This window comes from Rana temporaria, chromosome 4 (genome assembly GCF_905171775.1).
Source record: "Rana temporaria chromosome 4, aRanTem1.1, whole genome shotgun sequence".
In the NCBI taxonomy this organism is placed as follows: domain Eukaryota; kingdom Metazoa; phylum Chordata; class Amphibia; order Anura; family Ranidae; genus Rana; species Rana temporaria.
The window spans coordinates 317,456,239-317,479,615 of NC_053492.1; the positions used below are offsets into that span (position 1 = coordinate 317,456,239).

The 23,377-nt window shown below is 46.3% G+C and overlaps 1 protein-coding gene across 2 annotated transcripts in view; it reads right to left on the minus strand.

Annotated features, from left to right (window-relative positions):
- RNASET2 (ribonuclease T2) overlaps positions 1-23,377 on the minus strand; it is a 72,179-nt gene that overhangs the window by 6,666 nt on the left and 42,136 nt on the right. For both annotated transcript variants that reach the window (XM_040350643.1, XM_040350641.1), the window contains exons 6-8: positions 14,329-14,393; positions 5,582-5,695; positions 3,137-3,179 (exon numbers count right to left, since the gene is read on the minus strand). In XM_040350643.1, the coding sequence (XP_040206577.1) occupies positions 3,137-3,179; positions 5,582-5,695; positions 14,329-14,393 (222 nt within the window). The remainder of the gene's footprint in view (positions 1-3,136; positions 3,180-5,581; positions 5,696-14,328; positions 14,394-23,377) is intronic.

Here is a 23,377-nt window from a genome sequence, read left to right on the forward strand (position 1 = left end):
CCGTAATAGTGAGATGCTGCAATGTCAGCAAAAGTTTGGCATCAGAAACAACAAGCATGCAGCAACAAAGACTGAATGCTTTAATAATTCTTTCACATAAATGTATAAATGCTATAAATGAAAAACAAAAAACAAAAAAACAAATAGAATAAGAGACTCAGATTAAGCTGAATTGTCAGTTTACATTTTTTCAATATTCTAAAAGGAAGCTAAAGTCAAGAAAAATTGTGTTAGTGCACTCTATAGCCACAATAGGGTACTACTTCCTGTTCTGTAAGAAGGTAGTTATTGGGACAGAAAGTGGGGGAAGACCCCTAAAACAAAAAGAATAAAAGAGCCCTAAAAGGATACCCATCTACCTATATCCGATGGGAAATCTAGCCTTCTCCCACTCCACAAAAATAAAAAAATCTGTTTTTACTGCTGTCATGTCTGGTGGGGGGGGTTTCTCTATCACTTCCCATTTACTAGCTTAATTAAAAGTTGTGGATTTTAATTATAACATACATATTTATTCTTTCACAACCATAGCATTTTACACGTGTCTCCCAATTAGCAGATTAACCAGCTGACAACAATGTAAATATGGCGGAATCCAAATATGCATTCTACATTCAGGTATCACACTTAAGAGCCCAGTACACATTCCTAACAATTACCAACCTCTCTATGGCACTGCTACAAGATTTGTCATATGTTGTATATTAAATTAGTAGTACTCCATCACTTTCAAAATCCATAGTGGCATTCAAGAATATGTGTTTTTATGTATGGAAGGAGACATTTTCTCTACCCAAAGGCCCAGATTCACATACCTCGGCACATCTTTATGCGGGTGTAGCGTATCGAATATACGCTACGCCGACCCTGCGCAGAGCGGCGAGCACAGTTTTCACAAAGGAAATGCTCCCAACGTTGCGCCGGCGTAACGTAAATTCGTAGGCGTAAGCCGGCCTAATTCAAAGTAGGTGGAAGTGGGCGTGATCCATTTAAATGAACCGTGAACCCATGCAAATGATGGGCCGTACGAACGGCGCATGTGCCGTCCCGTGGACGCTTCCCAATGCGCATGCTCAGAATCATGTCGGAACGAACGCCTAAGATATGTTGAATCACTGCCTACGACGTGAACGCAACCTACGCCCAGCCCTATTCACGTACTACGTAAATGACGTAAAATACGACGGCTGTGTTCCCTGGTGCAGCCATTTGCATTGATGCTGCTGACTTACACCTGCTTTAGGAGGCATAACTTTACGCCGGACGTACAACTTGCGTAAACCGCGTATATTACTGCGACGGGCGCAAGTACGTTCGTGAATCGGCGTATCTCAGTCATTTGCATATTCGAAGCGTAAATCAATCGCCCCTTGCGGCCAGCGTAAATATGTGCCCACGATACGATGGCGTAGGAAACTTACGTCGGTCGGATGAAGCCGAATTTTAGGCGTATCTTGCTTTCAGAGTCAGGCGCATAGATATGACGGCGCATCTGTGCACTTATACGGCGAATCTCGAGATACGTTGGCGTAAGTGCTACGTGAATCCGGACCATCGTTTTTAAACTGTTCTCAACAATGTCTTTGTAGATTCACACTTTGCTTTATCAACATTTTGTGTAAAATAAGCCTCCCAGCCTTGCTTATACTAACCTTCCTATCTCCCAATTATTATTATTAATTACAGGATACCAAAGACCCTCTCCACTATCAATTTCCTAATTATTTGGTCTCTAGGTTCCTGCTTCTGCCAGTTCTTGCAGCATCTGTAGAAAAATTGTTTATTTTATCCCATATTTTCTTCAGGCTCATCTTCCTTCTCCATTCTGCCCTATTACCTACCCTCAGAGGTTCATTGTTACCACACACAAAACACAAAAATATCATCTTGTTCCCTTTTCAGAAGTTTATATTTCCTTCCAGCCACAACCCTTCTGCTCAGCATATTAAATGTGCTCCTCTCCTTACTTCCTTAAATTCATTTATTGCTGACCTAGTTGTTTTCAATACCATCCTTATCCACATTATATGTTACTTTCTTCTAAAGCTTTGCTATAATCCATATCCTACCAATATATTTTTTTCTATTTATTTGCCTTTAAAACACAGCTCTCTGCTAAACTCAGACTAATTTGTACTATAGCATTGTTTCTCTAAATCATACATTTACAGAGTTTTCGCAAAATGATTTTCTTTATATATTGCACAACATCAAAATATCCCCTTTTTACCACAACAAAGCTTAGTTGCCTTTTCTTTTGTATGTCCAAATACTGCTGCTTTTGGTCTGCCCATGAGTCACGTTGTATGGTGATCTGGTTCACTAGAGTTATGTAAATCCAAGAGTTTTGATTTATATCAGCTATCATCACGTGATCTATAAATATTGTCCCCCCAAACTGTGATTTCTACATCTCTTAAAGTACTGTATATTTTTGTGAACAATACGTTCTGCTTGAGGACCTGGAGGACTAATGGTTTTCTGTCAGCACTTTCTTGCTTAAGGGAATTGGCTCTACTATTCCTTAAGAGCACTCCCTATCCTAGGGTTTTTTTTTTTTTTTTTAGGTGTCAATCACATGACTAAAACCAAAAAAGAATTCAGCAGCATAAGGTGTGCAGCAAAAAAAAACAACTAAAAATGGCAGCAACTTTTTACTTTTTATTTCTCCAATTACACCAATAAAAAAACTGAGACGATAGAAAGGGAGGGTTTTTACATTTCCTTAAAAAGTTGGGCTGTAAATTAAAATAATTTGTTTATGCCATTTTCGTTTATTAGGGAGAAAAACACTTAACTACTGGCATATTATTAAAACTATAAGAGCCGGTTCACACTGGGGCGACTCGTCAGGTGACTCAGCCGCCTAACAAGTCGCGTCCCATTCTATTCAATAGAACCGTTCTAATAGGAGCGACGCAAGTCGCTTCGACTTAGAAAAAAGTTCTTGTATGACTTTGGGGGCGACTTGCATTGACTTCTATACAGAAGTCATTTTGCAAGTCGCCTCTGAAGTCGTCTTCAGGACACCTTGCCGAGTTGCCCCTGAAGTCGTGCCGCCCCAATGTGAACCGGCTCTAACTTATAAAGACAAATAGACAAACTAAAATAATAGACGGTGCACTGTGTTTTTCACCTTGTACGTGTTTGCGGGTTTAATGCCAGACTTCTCAAGAGCACTGGAAAAGAAAACATGCGAATAATTTTCGAACTGTTCAAACTTCACAATATAATTTATAAGCTCAATATCGGGAACACAAAAACAAATTCATGCAATGCAAAAAAAATCTGAAATGCTAAATATATTTTAAAGTCAAGCAATAGGCAACAGCTTAAAAAGAATGCAGATAAGTAAGAAAATTGGAATTTGAGCAGATATCTGCTACAGCCATGGCCAAAAGTTTTGAGAAGGACAGAAAAAATAATAAATTCACAAAATATGCTGCTTTAGGGTTTTTAGATCTTTTTGTCAGATGTTACTATGGTATACTGAAGTATATATGAAGCATTTCATAAGTGTCAAGGCCTTAAACCTGTCTGCGAAGTGGTACATTTGTAGGATGTATAACAGAAAAATTGACATTCAAGAAGTAAAAAAAAAACATATGTTGCTAAATGATTTTTGTTGTAAAAAAAACAGCACAGGGACCCCCCCAAATCAAACAAAGGGCACTGGAGAGTTGGGCAATGCCCTGAGGGACATGAACCAATGCAAAAAATGACATTTTATTCGTCAGGGAGCAGCTCTTTTAATATGATTTTAAGGTCAACATTAAAAGTGCTAAATTACTTTAAACAGCATGCTTAGGGGTTACCCTAAATCTGCCTGTGAAATGGCACATTTATAAAATACCATTTAAATTGGCGGAAAACTGCATTTTACAGTCCCTTTGCTCTGTTTGTAAACAAAGCAGCTGTGGATTCCTTTAATCTATATTAGACCCTTATCCCAAATTATAGCCTGGTACAGATGTTAATGGGGATTCCACAAAAGGGAGGGTACCTTGCGTTGTCCACAATTTGATGAGGACAAGGGCCTCCTTCACACATACCTCACCTGTTAGAGGAGGATAATGGAAGGTCCCCTAAAATTAAGAGGTTCCCCAGATACCAATCCCTGCTATGTGAATAAATAAGGAGTACACTGTAGACTTGGTTACTCATTTACAAAAAAAAAAATTAAAAAGAAAAATGTAAACAAACACACTGGCACATTTATAATCTATTAAAAATGAAAAACAATGTAAATCCATCATCGATCATGCAGTCCAGTGATATAGATCCATTGTCCATCATGATGAACACCACCTGCTGACTTTCCAAAACAAAAATGGCAATCTGCCGTCATAATCCACTCCCAATAGAGAATCCCCAGCTAGCAGCACGATTGTAAATGAAGGGGCGGGGATGCTGGCTGATGTCATTGCCCATATATGTCTATAGCCATATTTGGTCAATGTCAGCCAGTATCATCCCTGCTTTGTTTACATTTAGCTGCTGGCCAGGAGGTAAATGGGGGCGCTGGCTTCCTAGCAACCAGGAGTCCTGAGCAGGAAGCTGCCACATTTAGCAGCGGTAGTAATGCACCTCATTTAGGTAATCTATTGACACAACAGGCAAGGTTTGGACTGAACCTTACACTGGTCCAAACTCGAAGCTCACGCCTACAAATAATACAACAATAAAAACAAATCTTCCTCTGCTGCAGAGCTAGGCCGACTCGACTTCATAGAATCTTCACATCCAACACTACCTGGTGTGACAGATTTTAACATTCCCCTGCGTGTTTCCTCCTACCATCTACTATGTCACTACAGTACACAGGACTAAGGCCACTGGTTCAGCAGGAACCCACCAATATTCAACCCATGTATGGGTAGGCTGAATGTACCAAGTTGATTGATCGCTGGTATAGCCGTTAGCAATAACCACACTATCTTCTCCCATCAGGGATGGCTTTGGCTTCCCTTGCCCCCCACCGCTGGGAGAATACAATGGCTCAGCAGGAGGGATTCTGCTGTCAACACTGTCTGTGTTGATGGGGGAATCTAGCAAATTTCTCTGTGTATGGCCTTAGATTATTTTTTCTATATAAAACTGCTGTGGAGGAGTTTATTGCACTATGCCAGTATAACCAATGGGTCCAGCATTTCTCGGTAGCATATGAGAGTCTGTGTTAAAGAAAGAAATCTGTCGTAAAGCAATTTGTGTGCATGCAAAGCAGATAGAAGATGCTGTTCTACAACTTCTGAGCCACTTATCTGGAGTACAGAAAGTCAGAAAATGGCAGCTTTCAGCTGAGGTTGCTCGAACAGGCACTGGGTGAGTGACTTCGAAAGTAGGAAACTATTTTAGTATGACACCAGTCAGCTAGTATAAAGGGGAAGTTAGCAAATGGTAAAGGCCTTTCTTCCACCGTAGAGGTTTGCTACAAGAGGTTTTCCGATTACTGTGTGAACATTTGTGGTTCACATCCATCTGTTGCGCCCCCTCCCCCTTTCCTCCTCAGAAAGCCAAAGTGCAAATTAAGTAAAGAAATTAAAAAGAGCATAATACCGTTAAGAATAATGAGTTACAGTACCTGCTAAGACTGATACGTGTATACAGTTCCAGACCTTTGCTAAAGTACTTGTGCTGAGTGTTCAGACATGGTAAGGATGCTGCACAGGTTCCATGCTTTTGCCATTCATGCTTCCTAAACAGGAAAAAAAAAGAATAATGATAGTAACCATCCCAGCTTCCTGAAGCTCTGTACAGAAAAAGACAAAACAGGTTTTCCATAAAATGTAACAACGGGGTTTTTATATTACACAAAATGTCAACTAATCTACCTGTGCAGAACAGTAGGACACTTCTTTCCCATAACCCTTGTGATCTAACTTTTATTCATGTTCTTACAAACTTCTGCTGAAAAAAACATGGCATTTTATAAAGTTTCTTCAAAATGCAATTGATTTTTGACAAACTAGTTCCAGTAATAACCTATAATAACCAGTGTAATCGAAACCAGTGCAGAGAGAAACATGGATGCTGCCATTGCCGATCTCCTTATAAAAATATGAATTACTGGGCTGTAATGCTGCTCTGATCTCAATGCAATCTAAGCCACCTGGAACAAACATGCAACAAATAAAAGTCCAATAGGAGTCAGAACTCTTAATTGGCATGATAGTTCTAGATCAGCAATGGCTACCCTCCATGATTCACTTAAACTAATGTTATTTTACTTGTTACTATGATCACTATAATCTTTTATTGTTTATTGGACGGTAAACCACTGACATTGGGTATAACTAGCCTGTCACCGCTGCAGATCAAACATATTGATGTATGAACCAAGAAGCTGCCTGAATGTTCAAAAATGGTTGTTCAGAGTGCGCTCACGCTGTACATGGTATAAATGAACTGATGTCTTCCCTCTCCACTTCCCTGTCACATTGGGCTTGTTCAATTAAGCTGACAATAAAATCTGGAAGCCGATTTCTATGGAGAGCTGCACCAGATTTTGCACTCACCAGTTTTAGTAAATCAATTATGCTTTAAAATAAGTGTTTCCAATCTTACCTACATCATCCAGACCTCAATGATCCCTGCTTCTGTGCTCATCAACGGATTGCACACAAACTGTTCTGGACCACCTCTTCCAAGTGGTCCCTGAAACAGAGCACTCATACTACACAAACTAATGGGATCAAGGGGATGAGCCATGCCTGGGCACAGTTAAAAGTGCCAGTTGTGAGTGCACCCTTAGGGTAGATTTAGACATGCGTCTAAATCTCCCTTTCCTCTGAAGCATGATCCGTGTTCAGATTGTGCTCCAGAGGCAAAGAAGCAATGCAACGCCTTCTCACTGCCTGTTTTAATCCCATTTTTGCAGACAAATGAGTCACAACCGTGTGTATTGAACTCGGCTGCAGGGTGTTTGTGGCGCTTCCCCATTTATTTTAAATTGTTAGCGTTTAGCAGGCTTGCCCTCTGCCGAAAGATACATAGGAGGTGAGGTTGAAAAAACACACAAGTCCAACCTATGCGTGTGATTATATGTCAGTATTACATTACTGTATATATCCCCTGTATGTTGTGGTCGTTCAGGTGCTTATCTAATAATTTTTTTTAAACTAATCGATGCTCCCTGCCAAGACCACCACCTGTGGAAGGGAATTCCACATTCTTGCTGCTCCTACAGTAAAGAACCCTCTACGTAGTTTAAGGTTAAACCTCTTTTCTTCTAATTTTAATGAGTGGCCACATGTTTTGTTAAAATTCCTTCCGCAAAAAAGTTTTATCCCTATTGTGGGGTAACCAGTACGGTATTTGTAAATTGAAATCATATCCCCTCTCAAGCGTCTCTTCTCCAGAGAGAATAAGTTCAGTGCTTGCAACCTTTCCTCATAAATAATATCCTCCAGGCCCTTTATTAGCTTTGTTGCCCTTCTTTGTACTCGCTCCATTTCTAGTACATCCTTCCTGAGGACTGGTGCCCAGAACTGGACAGCATACTCCAGGTGCGGCTGGACCAGAGTCTTGTAGAGTGGGAGAATTATTGTTTTATCTCTGACGTTAAGCCCCTTTTTAATGCATGCTGATATTCTGTTTGCTTTGTTAGCAGCAGCTCCAACTACTAGAACCCCCAGGTCCTTTTCCATCCTAGATTCCCCCAGAGGTTCTCCCCCCAGTGAGTAGATTGCATTAATATTTTTGTCACCAAAATGCATTATTTAAAATGTTTCTTCATTAAACCTCCTTTGCCATGTATTTGACTACCCCATTAATTTGTTCAGATCTTCTTACATGCCGGGTAAACTTTGCTGCTGGTGTGTAATTGAATGTAGCACAGTTGAAGTATATGAAAAAACATGGCTCAACTGCGCATTTTTGACGCCCCCAACCGCACGTCTAAATGAAGTGTTAGGCCCTGTACACGCGGCCAGGAATCCCGTCAGGAAAAAAACGTTGGTTTTCCTGATGGGATTCCTGGCAAGCTTGTCTTGCAAAGTCGTGCATAAAGACGGCCAGGGCCGGACTGGCCTACCGGGATAGCGGGAAAATTCCCGGTAGGCCGCCTGCTGTCAGTCAAAATTAATCAGCTGTGGGCCACGGCGGCGGCCGCTGGCCGCCATCGCGGCCGCACTTTGCAATCATGCAGGGGTGGAGACGCCTGCCCTATGCCAGGCAGTCACTCCAGTGTCACGCGTGTGTCAGAAATATAAAGCAGCGGCGGGCCGGTCACCGGCGGGTAGCGGCCGCCATGCTCGCCGCCGCCGCACTTTCCTTCACATCTAACCCGGCGCTGTGTGGAGGACTCAATTGACTGGAGCGATCATGTGACTGAGGGAGGGGAGGAGCCGAAGGGAAGAAGGACCGAACGTCAGATCAGTTCCACCGTCCTGTGCGGCGCCAGCACCGCCCACTCCTTTCTCCTGCAGGGTCACATGGCAGAGGAGACAGAGAGGAGAATACATTAACGGTGTAGCATGGAGATCTGTAGCTCATGAAGATTCGGTATCCCTGCCATCAACTGGAGCACAAGGTGAACAAATATATTTGAATGAAATCCTGACCTGTATACTGTATCTCTCTCTCACCATATAACGGTGCACCCCCCCCCCCGGGCCCCCCCTCCTCTCTCTGTCACTTAACTTTGCTGCCCCTGAAAATTGTAAACTGTATAATAATCTCAGAGAGGGGGGGGGGGGGGGGGGAGAGTGCACCGTGCAATGGTGTGAGAGAGATTATACAGATTACAATTTGCAGGGGCAGAAAAGGTAGGTGACAGAGGGGGGGGGTTGCATGGTGCACCCCCCTCTCTCTGTCACCTACCTTTTCTGCCCCTGCAAATTGTAATCTGGACTGTATAATCTCTCTCTCACCATTCCGTGGCCAACCCCCCCCCCCTCTCTGCACCTTCCTTTTTAAATGCAAAAAAAATGTGTAATTTGAAAAAATAAAAAAACAATAATCTGCCTGCGCTTAGGACCGTGATTTGGGCTGCTGCCCCCCTGGAAACCCAACCCCTAAGGCCTCATTCACACGAGGCGGACTCCGTCGCTACGCAGATCTCCGCTGAGCCGATGGATGACAAGCTCCTCTCTGCTCACTGAGCTGGGAGGGGCTTGTCGGGCACCGCTGTGTCCTATGGAGCGATCTGATGAAAACGGACAGCATGTCCGTTTTCATCAGATCTTACCCGATCTGATCCGCATGGACGGATGGGGACGTGGCCCCCATACGTCTGTTTTTAGCGGATCGATTAGGGTCGGATGTCAGCGGACATGTCTCGCTGACATCCGACGCTCCATAGAGATGCATGGAGCCGCCGTTCAGGTCCGCCGTCAAAACTGACAAGTGGACATGAACGGTCCGTCCGTGTGAATGAGGCCTTAAAGGGGTAGGTGAAAGTGATAGAAAATGTGAAGATTGGGGTGATGGCGCTGCCTGTGCCTTATTCCTTTATACCAGGGGTATTGAATTACAATTCGCCGAGGTCCGGTCAGTAACATTTTCTTCTAGCAGAGGTCCGAATATCATGTCGGACCTCTGTTGCTGCAGCGCAATTTTTTTTTTTTAAAAAGGTCAAGGACTTCTTTCTCTCTGTTTCTTGTGGGTAGTGCAGCCCATTAAAATAGGCTAATCCACCCACAACGTGTGCACCTAATGCACATGCACAGATCTTAACCCATTATTATATCAGCGTCCTTAGTCCCCAGTGCACATCACAGTCCTTAACCCCCTTCACATCAAGATCCCCTCTTAAAGAGTGTCCTCAGCTCCCCCTTTACATCACCCCCTCCACTCTTTCCACAGTAATGTTCTCACACTCCCTTAACATCAACCCCCATTACCAGTACTGTCCTCTGCCCCTATGTATATAATAACCCCACATTACAGTCCTCAGCTCCCCCCAACACATTACAGTCCTCAGCCCCTCCACATCACTGTCCTCAGTCCCTCACATCACAGTCCTCAGCCTACCCCCCACATTACATTCCCAACCTCCACTTTAATATCCTTAGCCCCCCCTCACATGACAGTTCTTGGTCACCCCAATTTAACTTCTTCAGGCCCCCCCACATTACAGTCCTCAGCTCCCCCCACATCTCTGTTCTTCTTGGTCACCCCAATTTAACTTCTTCAGGCCCCCCCACATTAAAGTCCTTAGTCCCCCCATCTTACAGTTCTCGGCTCCTCCCACCTTACAGTCCTCAGCTCCCCCCACATTACAGTCCTCAGCTCCTCCCACATTACAATCCTCAGCTCCCCCCACATTACAATCCTCAGCTCACCCCCACATTACAGTCCTCAGCTCCCCCCACATCTCTGTCCTTCTTGGTCACCCCAATTTAACGTCTTCAGGCCCCCCCCACATTACAGTCCTTAGTCCCCCCACATTACAGTCCTTAGTCCCCCCACCTTACAGTCCTCAGCTCCCCCCACATTACAGTCCTCAGCTCCAACCACATCTCTGTCCTTCTTGGTCACCCCAATTTAACGTCTTCAGGGGCCCCCCCCCCCCACATTACAGTCCTTAGTCCCCCCACATTACAGTCCTTAGTCCCCCCACCTTACAGTCCTCAGCTCCCCCCACATTACAGTCCTCAGCTCCCCCCACATTACAGTCCTCAGCTCCCCCCACATCACTGTCCTTCTTGGTCACCCCAATTTAACTTCTTCAAGCCCCCCCACATTACAGTCCTCAGCTCCTCCCACATTACAGTCCTCAGCTCCCCCCACATCTCTGTCCTTCTTGGTCACCCCAATTTAACGTCTTCAGGCCCCCCCCCCACATTACAGTCCTTAGTCCCCCCACATTACAGTCCTCAGCTCCCCCCACATTACAGTCCTCAGCTCCCCCCACATTACAGTCCTCAGCTCCCCCCACATTACAGTCCCCAGCTCCCCCCACATTACAGTCCTCAGCTCCCCCCACATCACTGTCCTTCTTGGTCACCCCAATTTAACTTCTTCAAGCCCCCCCACATTACAGTCCTCAGCTCCTCCCACATTACAGTCCTCAGCTCCCCCCACATTACAGTCCTCAGCTCCCCCCACATTACAGTCCTCAGCTCCCCCCACATCTCTGTCCTTCTTGGTCACCCCAATTTAACTTCTTCAGGCCCCCCCCCCCACATTACAGTCCTTAGTCCCCCCACATTACAGTCCTTAGTCCCCCCACCTTACAGTCCTCAGCTCCCCCCACATTACAGTCCTCAGCTCCTCCCACATTACAATCCTCAGCTCCCCCCACATTACAATCCTCAGCTCACCCCCACATTACAATCCTCAGCTCACCCCACATCTCTGTCCTTCTTGGTCACCCCAATTTAACGTCTTCAGGCCCCCCCCACATTACAGTCCTTAGTCCCCCCACATTACAGTCCTTAGTCCCCCCACCTTACAGTCCTCAGCTCCCCCCACATCACTGTCCTTCTTGGTCACCCCAATTTAACTTCTTCAAGCCCCCCCACATTACAGTCCTCAGCTCCTCCCACATTACAGTCCTCAGCTCCCCCCACATCTCTGTCCTTCTTGGTCACCCCAATTTAACGTCTTCAGGCCCCCCCCCACATTACAGTCCTTAGTCCCCCCACATTACAGTCCTTAGTCCCCCCACATTACAGTCCTCAGCTCCCCCCACATTACAGTCCTCAGCTCCCCCCACATTACAGTCCTCAGCTCCCCCCACATCACTGTCCTTCTTGGTCACCCCAATTTAACTTCTTCAAGCCCCCCCACATTACAGTCCTCAGCTCCTCCCACATTACAGTCCTCAGCTCCTCCCACATTACAGTCCTCAGCTCCTCCCACATTACAGTCCTCAGCTCCCCCCACATTACAGTCCTCAGCTCCCCCCACATCTCTGTCCTTCTTGGTCACCCCAATTTAACTTCTTCAGGCCCCCCCCCCCACATTACAGTCCTTAGTCCCCCCACATTACAGTCCTTAGTCCCCCCACCTTACAGTCCTCAGCTCCCCCCACATTACAGTCCTCAGCTCCCCCCACATTACAGTCCTCAGCTCCCCCCACATTACAGTCCTCAGCCCCCCCCACATTACAGTCCTCATCTCCCCCCACATTACAGTCCTCAGCTCCCCCCACATTACAGTCCTCAGCTCCCCCCACATCTCTGTCCTTTTTGGTCACCCCAATTTAACTTCTTCAGGCCCCCCCCCACATTACAGTCCTTAGTCCCCCCACATTACAGTCCTTAGTCCCCCCACCTTACAGTCCTCAGCTCCCCCCACATTACAGTCCTCAGCTCCCCCCACATTACAGTCCTCAGCTCCCCCCACATTACAGTCCTCAGCTCCCCCCACATCACTGTCCTTCTTGGTCACCCCAATTTAACTTCTTCAAGCCCCCCCACATTACAGTCCTCAGCTCCTCCCACATTACAGTCCTCAGCTCCTCCCACATTACAGTCCTCAGCTCCTCCCACATTACAATCCTCAGCTCCCCCCACATCACTGTCCTCAGTAGCCCCCACATCACTGTCCTTCTTGGTCACCCCAATTTAACGTCTTCAAGCCCCCCCCACATTACAGTCCTTAGTCCCCCCACCTTACAGTGCTCAGCTCCCCCCACATTACAGTCTCAGTCCCCCCACACCCCAGCCCTCAGTCCCCCCCACACTCCAGCCCTCAGTCCCCCTCCCACACTCCAGTCCTCAGTCCCCCCCCACACTTCAGTGCTCAGCTCTCCCTCTTTGATGTCCTCAGCCCCTTTCCCCACATCACTGCAATCCTGAGGCTCGGAATCCTCCCCCCACATTCAGATGTTAGCTCTTTACTTCACCCCCTCACTGTCCTACCTTACACAGACAGATCGGAGGGAGGCACAGCATGTCTGGATAGGGACAGGAGAGGAGTTGCAGGGAGGGAGGCGGGACAGTTCTGGATGGAGGGCCGAGGTAACAAACAGGTGATTGGCTGCTAGGATGAAGGACAGTCCTAGCAGCCAATTGCCTGTTTGATCACCTCGGCAGATCCGCCCTCCACCCAGAATTGTTCCGCCTCCCGCTGTCGGCTCTGTGAGGATTACAGAGTGATGGCAGGAGGAAGAAAAGGCTCCTACATCGCAGTACCGAAGCGGTCCGAATGGCAGAGTGCCGCGGGCTGCATGTGGCCCGCGGTCCGCCATTTAGTGATGCCCGCTTTATACCATAAAGGGTGAGAAAAGGACCCAAATATAGGATCCAATAAGGTGAGCTGCAAATAAGTGCACTAAATATAATAGAATATGTGAAAAAATTCAATATATGAGCTTCCACAACAGCTGGCAGTGGTAACCTTGGCTAGATGTGTAAGCCTCCACATTAATCAACAGTGAGAAAATAAAACCGTTAGTGTGGGCCTGTGCCAGCTAAACAAATGCTATGTGCAGGTGAGAATCAAAATAATCATACAGTGAATGAAAGTATATAGTCCAATTACAGCCTCGGGTCTAAGGCTTTATGATGTCTGACCAGTAAGACTGCATGAAGGAGATCACATAAAAACATAAAACACAATAGTCTCTAGTGGGAGAAGTTCTATTGATTCCAGTCAGGGCTTATGGATGCAGGTTCTTGCAGTGAGGAAAGGTGTTCCTATACAGCTGATACAGCATTCGCAGTGGTCACGGTGCTCCCCCACAAGGGTCCCCACTCACCAGATCCAATTCCCCGCCAGGGGTACACAGCATGTAGTTTAGGCTTCCCAGTGTTCCACTATACCTACATATACCTACTACTTTCATATCTGTCTTCTATCTCTATATATATATATAATACATTCTTCAAATGTGCTTTAAAATGTATGGTTTTCCCTTTCATGAACAAGAAAATAATGACGTTTGCTGTTGGGCTGGTATAAAAATGCTATGGGGCTGGTGTGAATTTTTTTCCAGGGCTGGATTTTATTCCCAGTCCGGCCCTGAAGACGGCCATTCAAAAGAACCGCCGTTCTTTTGAATGGCAAGAACGCAGTGACATCATCGACTACAACGAGCCGGCGCTCGTCACATTCAATGTCGTCGCGGTCATCTTGCTACACCCCACACTAAACTTGTATGCTACCGCACATGCGTTGAACTCTTATCGAGCATGCGCGGGTTTACCTGGGACAGGTAAGCATACAGACAACCAGTTTTCTTGGCAGGAAAATAGAGAGCAGGGTTCTCTATTTTCCCGTCGGGATTCTCGGCTGTTTTCCTAATGGGATGCTCTCCTGACGGTTTTCCTGACGGTTTTCCTGCCGGGAAAACCGGTCGTGTATACGAGGCTTTAGTCACAAAATAGTAACAAAACAGATACATCATTCATTCCTTAAATCACATAAATAATTGTCTACCAGAGCTGAGAACAGTTTGGATGGAGAACATCAGGCCACCACTTGTTCATATCTGCCAAAATGTCCTGCAAAAAAATAAATAAAAAATACTTACACTTACTGATATAAAATTACTTTCCAACACAAATATACACATAACACATGTAACTGGTATGCAACTAATCTGGTTAAGCAGTGTGAAAAGGTAGGTACAAGGTGCTGCACACTTTAGAACTACACTTCAGTGAATTATGACTTTTGTCTTGGTGCATTTTGCATGTTGCGTTTTATCATACTAAATAAGGCAGAATGAGTAACAGACAGGGGATTGGGTTTTGTAAATGACATTTAAGGTCTAAAAAGTGTTTCAGTTATGTTTTAGTCATAAACTGTCAGCCATAAGCTGTCTTTCATGTGGTAAGTTCAGAGGTCTAGGAAATAAAATAGATATGTAAAACCTCACATTTGTGGATGGAGTTAGGAATTGGGTAAAAACCATATATTTTTGTGCTTATTAATTGAAAGACATTCTTTTAGTATTGCTATTACTAAATGTCTGACCACAGAATGGATGACATTTGCATATTTAGGCAGCGCAGACAGGGTGGGGATTTTACCAAAATGGAGCAGACAGAATCTGAAGCAGCTGTGCATAGTAGCCAATCAGTTTTCCACCTTCAACTAGTTCAGTCTGGCACCGTTCACACTGACGCCTTCCATTGCCATCAGCAGGGGGTCTGCGAGATGATCCCTTGCTGATCAAAAGCAGAGCAGGGTGGATGACAGGTCTGTGTCCGCTCAGTTTCTACACAGCGGGGACGGACAGAGCCCGCTCTGCTGTATGGGAGATCGGGGTAAACAGACTCCACTGTCTGTCTATACCTCACTACCTCTGATCAACTCTTCCCAAACCATAGAGGACCCAGTCCTCCTCCATTTTCTTTTAGCAGGCCTGATCAGACCCACAGGTAGATGGGTGTAAAGGGACAAAAGTCTGTTTACACACTCCGGTCCATAGGAATGCATGGACCTTCTGATTAGGTCTGCCTGAAAATCTGACAGGCAGCCCTGATCAGATCGCCTATATGAAAGCTGGGGGGGGGGGCTCTTGCAATTGGGGGGGGGAGATGTCCTCCAACGCCCGAGGTAAGGTGTAACAGCGGGGGTGAAGGGCTTGCTGATGAGGTTGGTTTTTGCTGCTGGACACAGCTAAATTATATGTAGCGGGTGGTTTGTTTCTGGTGGGGGGCTTTGTCCTGAGGGGGGTGGTACTATTGGAGGTGGTGGTGGTTTGTCCTGAGGAGGGGGGTCTATACTGATGGAGGGGGGGTGGTTTGTCCTGAGTGGGGTCTGTACTATTTGAGGAGGAGGGTGGCTTGCCCTGAGGGGGGTCTGTACTAATGGAGGAGGGGAATGGTTTCTCCTGAGGGGGGGTCTGTACTATGGGAGGAGGTTGTGATTTGTTCTGAGGGGGGTCTGTACTATTTGAGGAGGAGGATGGCTTGCCCTGAGGGGGGTCTGTACTAATGGAGGAGGGGAGTGGTTTGTCCTGAGGGGGGTCTGTACTATTGGAGGAGGTGGTGGTTTGTCCTGAGGGGGGTCTGTACTAATGGAGGAGGGGAATGGTTTCTCCTGAGGGGGGTCTGTACTATGGGAGGAGGTTGTGGTTTGTTCTGAGGGGGGTCTGTACTATTGGATGGGGGGGTGGTTTGTACTGAGGAGGGGGGTCTATACTGATGTTGGAGGGTGATTTGTCCTGAGTGGGGTCTGTACTATTTGAGGAGGAGGATGGCTTGCCCTGAGGGGGGTCTGTACTAATGGAGGAGGGGAGTGGTTTGTCTTGAGGGGGGTCTGTACTATTGGAGGAGGTGGTGGTTTGTCCTGAGGGGGGTCTATACTGATGGAAGGAGTGGTTTGTCCTGAGGGGGGGGTCTGTACTATTTGAGGAGGAGGGTGGCTTGCCCTGAGGGGGGTTCTGTACTAATGGAGGAGAGTGGTTTGTCCTGAGGTGGGGTCTGTACTATTGGGGGAGGTGGTGGTTTGTTCTGAGGGGGGTCTGTACTATTGGAGGGGGGGTGGTTTGTCCTGAGGAGGGGGGTCTATACTGATGGAGGGGGGTGGTTTGTCCTGATTGGGGTCTGTACTATTTGAGGAGGAGGGTAGCTTGCCCTGAGGGGGTCTGTACTACTGGTGGAGGGGAGTGGTTTGTCCTGAGGGGGGGTCTGTACTATGGGAGGAGGAGGTGGTTTGTTCTGAGGGGGGGTCTGTACAAGGGGAGGCGTTTTTTTTTTATTAACCTTTTTCTTTTTTGTATTATATTTACACTGTCGCTTTACTTTTTTTTAAATCACCTTTATCGCTGTCACAAGGAATGTAAACATCCCTTGTGACAGCAATAGGCATGTGACAGGTACTCTTTATGGAGGGATCTGGGGTCTATAAGACCCCAGATCCCTCCTCTGCACTTAAAAGCATTTGATCACACCTTGGTGGCTGTCATGGACCTTGAGATATTAAAGTGTTTCTACTTGACATCTGTTACACAGGAGAGGGACATTCAATGCAAGGCTTTTGAAATGCTAAGTGGAACCAGCTTGCGAAATACCTTTTATTGTGTTCTGCAGGTTAAGAGCGGGTGTCGGAGTCAGTCCGTCTAGCTAGAACCGGGTTATTGTGTACATTGATTACCCCCTGGGGCTTCTGTCTCAATACACAAGTCTTTCTATCCAAGCTATTGGACCAATCCCTGTTGACAATTTCAAGTCCTCATTTGCATGGTCAAGGGGGACCTGAGTGAAGACTGCATATACTTTACAATTGACCAATAGGAAAGCGGTTGTTGGGAGTGGGATGTTCCAAATTCTGTATAAAAGTGTGCTGTGTAATTGAAAATAAAGAGTCCTGTTGGAACTTACATACAGCCTGCCTGGTGTTTGTTCTTAATGGGTCCGAATGGCACATAGCTGTAATTCGGATCCCGGAACCTTGGATGACTGGACCATCAGACGTTGCAATCTGCAAGCGGACTCACTGGTATCAGAGGAGTGTCGGGAGAGCAGGACCTGGGCGAGGAAGGATCTCGTCACATTGGTTGGCAGCGGTGGGATTTGCTCTCCAGTTACTGGGACAACTCCAAACCACCACCATGAATGACCAGCTATGCAGCCTGGAGGAGAACCATGCTAAAAGACTTGCTTGAGAGCCGTGGAGGAACCGGTGGGAAGAACAAGGCCACCCTGATCATTGCGCTAGCCGAGATGGATCAGAGGGATGGTGATGCAGGACCCCGGTCAGTTGAAGACTTGTTCCAGCAGCGAGTTCAACAGCGGTTGGCATTATATGGTGCGAACCCATCAGAGACCGCCATACAGAATACCATTAGAGACCTCCAGCGGCAGGATGAGAGAGAACGAGAGCGACAACAGAGAGAACGAGAGCGGCAACAGGAGCTGAGAATTGCAGAAATACGGCGATCGGTGACAACGCCTAAAGAAGCAGCACCAAATGAAAGAAGAGGAGAGGTACAGATATCAGTAACCATGGAAGAGGAATTCAGAAGGAGGTTGCGAGAGAAGCAGATACAGCGCAGAGGACCAGTATCAGAGGAGGTCCTGCTTGGATGGTCTGATTCGATCCGCTGCGAACTCTGGAAAGAAGCGCTAGCCCGCGAGCAGCGACACCAGGGAAAAGCTCTCCCCTCCATCCATGTAAGGTACTGGTCACAGTATGAAGTACGGATGCTGTTATTGGGGGAACAACCAAAGCAGGAGTGGACAGCAGAGTTAAGCAGGCTGATCCGGGAAGAGATGCGGTTGGACGAGAGCTACAGAGCCCTCCGGTGGTATGTAGTCCAAGAGTGCCCGTGGTCAGCGGATGACAGCCCCACGGAAGGCTTTGACTATGATGGCCTGGGATTGTTGTATTGGAGGATGTCCAGGGATCCCAACTTTGGGAGCGATCGGGAGTGGCGTTGGGAGGAAATAATGGAGCACAGAGAGCGAAGACTGAATGTCCCGGAAGTGCACTGGTTACAGGAAGATTTGGAATTCCTGGCCGCTCAGGAATGGGAACTGGAAATCGCCTACAAACAGCTGCTAGACTCCGCTCAGCAGCAGGGTGAGGTTCCCTTTACCTGGGACTATGAGGAAATATCAGCTGACAGTGATGAAATCCTGGCTGATGAATCAGCAGTGGAAAATCGGGAGCTTGCCATTCCCAAAGCTGAAGTGCTGACCGCAGGGCCGAGCTCTGCTAACCTCTGCTCAGTGCCCATAGCATCTTCTGGGTTCCATGGACAGGAGATGGTGAACCTCTATCCCCAGACACCAGTTGTAGAGACAGGGGATTTGATAGACTTTTCTGCTGAGGAAGAACAACCTGGGGAGCCTCCAACAGAAGAGCTGGTATCAGGGCCAAACTTCACTGTGCTCTGCCCAGCACCAAGTACAGTATTTGTGGAGTTACAAGGAACTTCCCCAGCTGAAGCGCTGGTCACCGGACAGAGGGATCAAGACCTCTGCCCCACCCCTGTGGCAGTTCCGGAGGCTCAGGGTGAGAAGATGGCGATCACTCCCCAGCCACAGATTACAGAGTGTATGGACTGTTCAGAGGATGTTATGGATTATGCACCCCCAGCAGAAGTGCTGGCAACAGGGCAGAATGCTAGCCATCTCTGCCCAGTACTGGGACCAACTGTGGAGTTCCAGGGAGCCGGGGCGGTTGGCCCCCCTCCCCAGCAACAAGCTGAGGTGGTAAAGCTCGTACTCCCAGCTGAATCACTGGCAGCAGGACAGGATGCTACTGGCGGCTGCACCCCACTACAGCTTGAGCGGATATCGGTGGATGGGACTGTGGTCCCCACTCACAGCAACCCAGCGGAAGAGCTGGCAACAGAGCAGAGTGCCCCGGGCCTCTGCTCTCAACTAACAGAAGAGGGGGTTCCTGTGGTAGTGGATGGGACTCCGATCTTCATGGACACAACCCCAGAACATGGTGCGGCACTGAGACAGGAGGATGTCGGCTTTGCTTTGCAAGCACTGGGGGATTTTTACCTAGCATCAGTGGATGGGACTGCAGTCTCCACTGGTATACCCCAGGAATGGTGGCCAGTTGGCCCAGATTACCAACGGCATGATGAACTGAGCCCAGCCACCCTGTCTTCTCTCCAGCGGCTGAAAGGACTCCAGGGAGAAGGGCCAGTCCAGGCCTCTCCCCAGCGGCAGGCGTGTTCTCTGAGAGAGGCAGAGATTGGCTGGGTGAGTAATGCTCTGTTTGGGACAAGTTATCTGGGGTACTGGGGGGGTACCGGAATTGGGGTCTCTCCCAGTGTTAGTCTCCTGCCAAAGGGGGTGATGTGTGACAGACCTAGCCGGGACAGGGGCTTTTGGAGAGGACTGAATGTGAGCCTCTTGCCGTCCGATTATGGGCCAGGACCTCAAAACAGGAAGGCAGATGGGTCATCCCAGCAGACAGTCCTGGAACTTTAAGACTATTTTTCCAACATCCTCGAGTTGACCCGTTTGGGTCCCACTGCGGCTGTTGGACTGTTTCCCAGGGGAAGTAATGTCATGGACCTTGAGATATTAAAGTGTTTCTACTTGACATCTGTTACACAGGAGAGGGACATTCAATGCAAGGCTTTTGAAATGCTAAGTGGAACCAGCTTGCGAAATACCTTTTATTGTGTTCTGCAGGTTAAGAGCGGGTGTCGGAGTCAGTCCGTCTAGCTAGAACCGGGTTATTGTGTACATTGATTACCCCCTGGGGCTTCTGTCTCAATACACAAGTCTTTCTATCCAAGCTATTGGACCAATCCCTGTTGACAATTTCAAGTCCTCATTTGCATGGTCAAGGGGGACCTGAGTGAAGACTGCATATACTTTACAATTGACCAATAGGAAAGCGGTTGTTGGGAGTGGGATGTTCCAAATTCTGTATAAAAGTGTGCTGTGTAATTGAAAATAAAGAGTCCTGTTGGAACTTACATACAGCCTGCCTGGTGTTTGTTCTTAATGGGTCCGAATGGCACATAGCTGTAATTCGGATCCCGGAACCTTGGATGACTGGACCATCAGACGTTGCAATCTGCAAGCGGACTCACTGGTATCAGAGGAGTGTCGGGAGAGCAGGACCTGGGCGAGGAAGGATCTCGTCACAGTGGCATTTTTGAAAATGGCATTGTTTACTTCATCTGTGTGATCAAATGCTTGTCATTTTTGAAAATTGTGTCGTTTCCGGGGGAAACCGGAAGTGATGCAAGGCCATTGCTTCTGGGTTCCTATATCATATACCATTCCAGTCTTTGATTGCCTCTTTGATCAGCTGGCAGAAGTGACGGCTGGGCGTTTGGAACTCAGGAGATCCAGCGTAAAGCTGCAGAAGGCAGTTGGGGGGGGGGGGCTGGAGGGACACCCCCCTCCTGCTGCTTGTAAAAACAAACCAGTGGCTAGTTAGCCGCTAGGATAGCTTTTACATAAAACTTGACCGTTGGCCCCTAAAAAGCGGTACACCAGTATGATGCCTTGCATCATCCCGGTATGACCACTTGAAGTCTAGCGACTTTGAATATGTCGTTGGTCGCAATGAAAAATTGTAGTCAATTGGTTGCCATGCACAGCTCCTCCAGATTCTGGCTGCTCCTGATTTGATAAAGTAAAGAAGTATGGCATTTCAGGGAAAGTGAAACAAGTCAGAGATACAAGAAACAATAAAGTCTAAATTGGCCCTAGTATGTATGAATGTATGTTAGGGACCTTAGGTTGTAAGCTCCTTGAGGGCAGGGACTGTTGTGAATGTACAATGTATATGTAAAGAGCTGCATAAATAGAAGGCGCCAAATAAGTAGCTGAAATAAATAAGAAAGTCAGTATTTTATAACTATATACCACACTCCCCCTACTCTGCATTTATAGTGTTCCCCTTCCCAATTGCCTTTTAAATGAGTAAAAAAAAAAAAAGGCATATTTTTAAAATATTTTTATAATCCCACTATAACACATGAGGAAATTTTAGGCTAATCTTGATAGAATACAGCATTATGTAATAAACAACGAGTATAAACATAATGCTGTATAATACAATCCTAAAATAAATATGTATACTGTAAATCCTCCAAAACACACCACATATAATCCAAGGTAAAGGCCTCATTGACATTCCCAATGTCGAACCTGCATTTAAAAGGACATTTGTAAAATGCAGTCGACAGTCTAGATTCTCCTCCCTTAGGTTTTTTCCATCACAGGCATCTACCAATGGCGAAAGCCACTTTGTATGACCTGCAAATTGTTATTCATGGTCAGAAAGAATTTACCATTAAAGGCACCACATATAAAATAAAATAATTTTACACTTGTTCTTTCAAATTTGTGGTTTATTCCCTGGCTTGTTCGTGTGGATTATACTATGTACAGAGAGTATAGAGAATAATCACCCCCCCTCTCCCCCATTTGTTGCTTTGCAGCCTGAAATGAAAACAGACACAGTTTTTGTGTTATCCAGCTGTATTTATAAAACATCCAAATAAAAAATATAACACTATCAAGTCAGGAAAAAATTACAGAGTTGGAAAAAAGGATCACCCCCTTGTGTCAGTATTTTGTTGGACCACCTTTTGCTTTAATTACAGCCTTTAGTTTGTTGAGATATGTTTCTACCAACTTTGCACATCTAGACGTTGCAATATTTGAATGAATGAATGAATGAATGAAAAAACTTATATAGCGCGGCACATGCGAACTGAATCGCCTCTGCGATTGCCCACTCTTCTTTGCAGAACGGCTCAAGTTCAGCTAAAATTGATGGCGATCGTTTGTGGATTGCAGTCTTCAAGTCATTCTACAGATTTTCAATTGGGTTTAAGTCTGGGCTCTGACTAAGCCATGCAAGGACATTCACATTTTCCTCCTCAAAACCACTATGTGGCCATTTTTGCTGTGTGCTTTGGGTCAATCTCATGTTGGAAGGTAAAGCTTCCCAATGACAACTTTCTGGCAGAGGGTAGCAGATTTTCCTCAAGAAGTTGATGGTATTTTTTTTGCCCCATCTTATTTTTCTTCTATTCTGACAAGAGCTCCAGTCCCTGCTGCAGAGAAACACCCCATAACATGATATTATCACCTCCATGCTTTACTGTAGGAATGGTGTTTTTTGGATGGTGAGCTGTTTTAAATTTCCGCCAGACATCGTTTGGTGTTGAGGCCAAATAATTAAATTTTAGGCTCATCTGACCACCTTATATGCACATTGAAGATCCTGAGGTCATTTGGAAAAAAGTTGTTATGGTCAGATGCCACCGCCCCTTTCCTGATGAGCCTACAAAACGTCCACTTCTTGTAATGCCCTGTACACGCGATCAGTTCGTCTGATGAAAAACAGACCGATGGACCGTTTTCATCGGACGAACCGATCGTGTGTGGGCCCCATCAGTTTTTTGAAAAAAAATAGAACCTGTTTTAAAATTCTCGTATGGTTAAAAAAACGATAGAAAAAAACGATCGTCTGTGGGGAAATCCATTGGTCAAAAATCCATGCATGCTCAGAATCAAGTCGACACATGCTCGGAAGCATTGAACTTCATTTTTCTCTGCATGTCGTTGTGTTTTACGTCACTGCGTTGGACACGATCGGATTTTTAACCGATGGTGTGTAGGCAAGACTGATGAAAGTCAGCTTCATCGGATATCTGATGAAAAAATCCATCGGTTTGTTTTCATCAGACGAACCGATCGTGTGTACAGGGCATAAGTGTTTTTAAACTGTGATCCTTAAAGGGGTTGTAAAGGAAAAAATGTTTTTCCATAATAAGCATCCTTTACCTGCAGACATTCCTATTTTCACTTCCTCATTGTTCTATTTCTCTGTTCTGTTCACTTCCTGCTTGTCTGATTGTTTAAAAGATAGATGACGTTTCATGGCCAGCCATGAATAAGCACTGATTTTGTGCGAAACGTCGGCTGTTCCCCTGTTCTTGCTGCTGTGATCTGGTGATGTATCTGCTGTTCATTTAATAAAATACAACCTGTACGGTTTTTGGAGTGCGGCCATCCATCCTTCATCTATCTTTTATGCT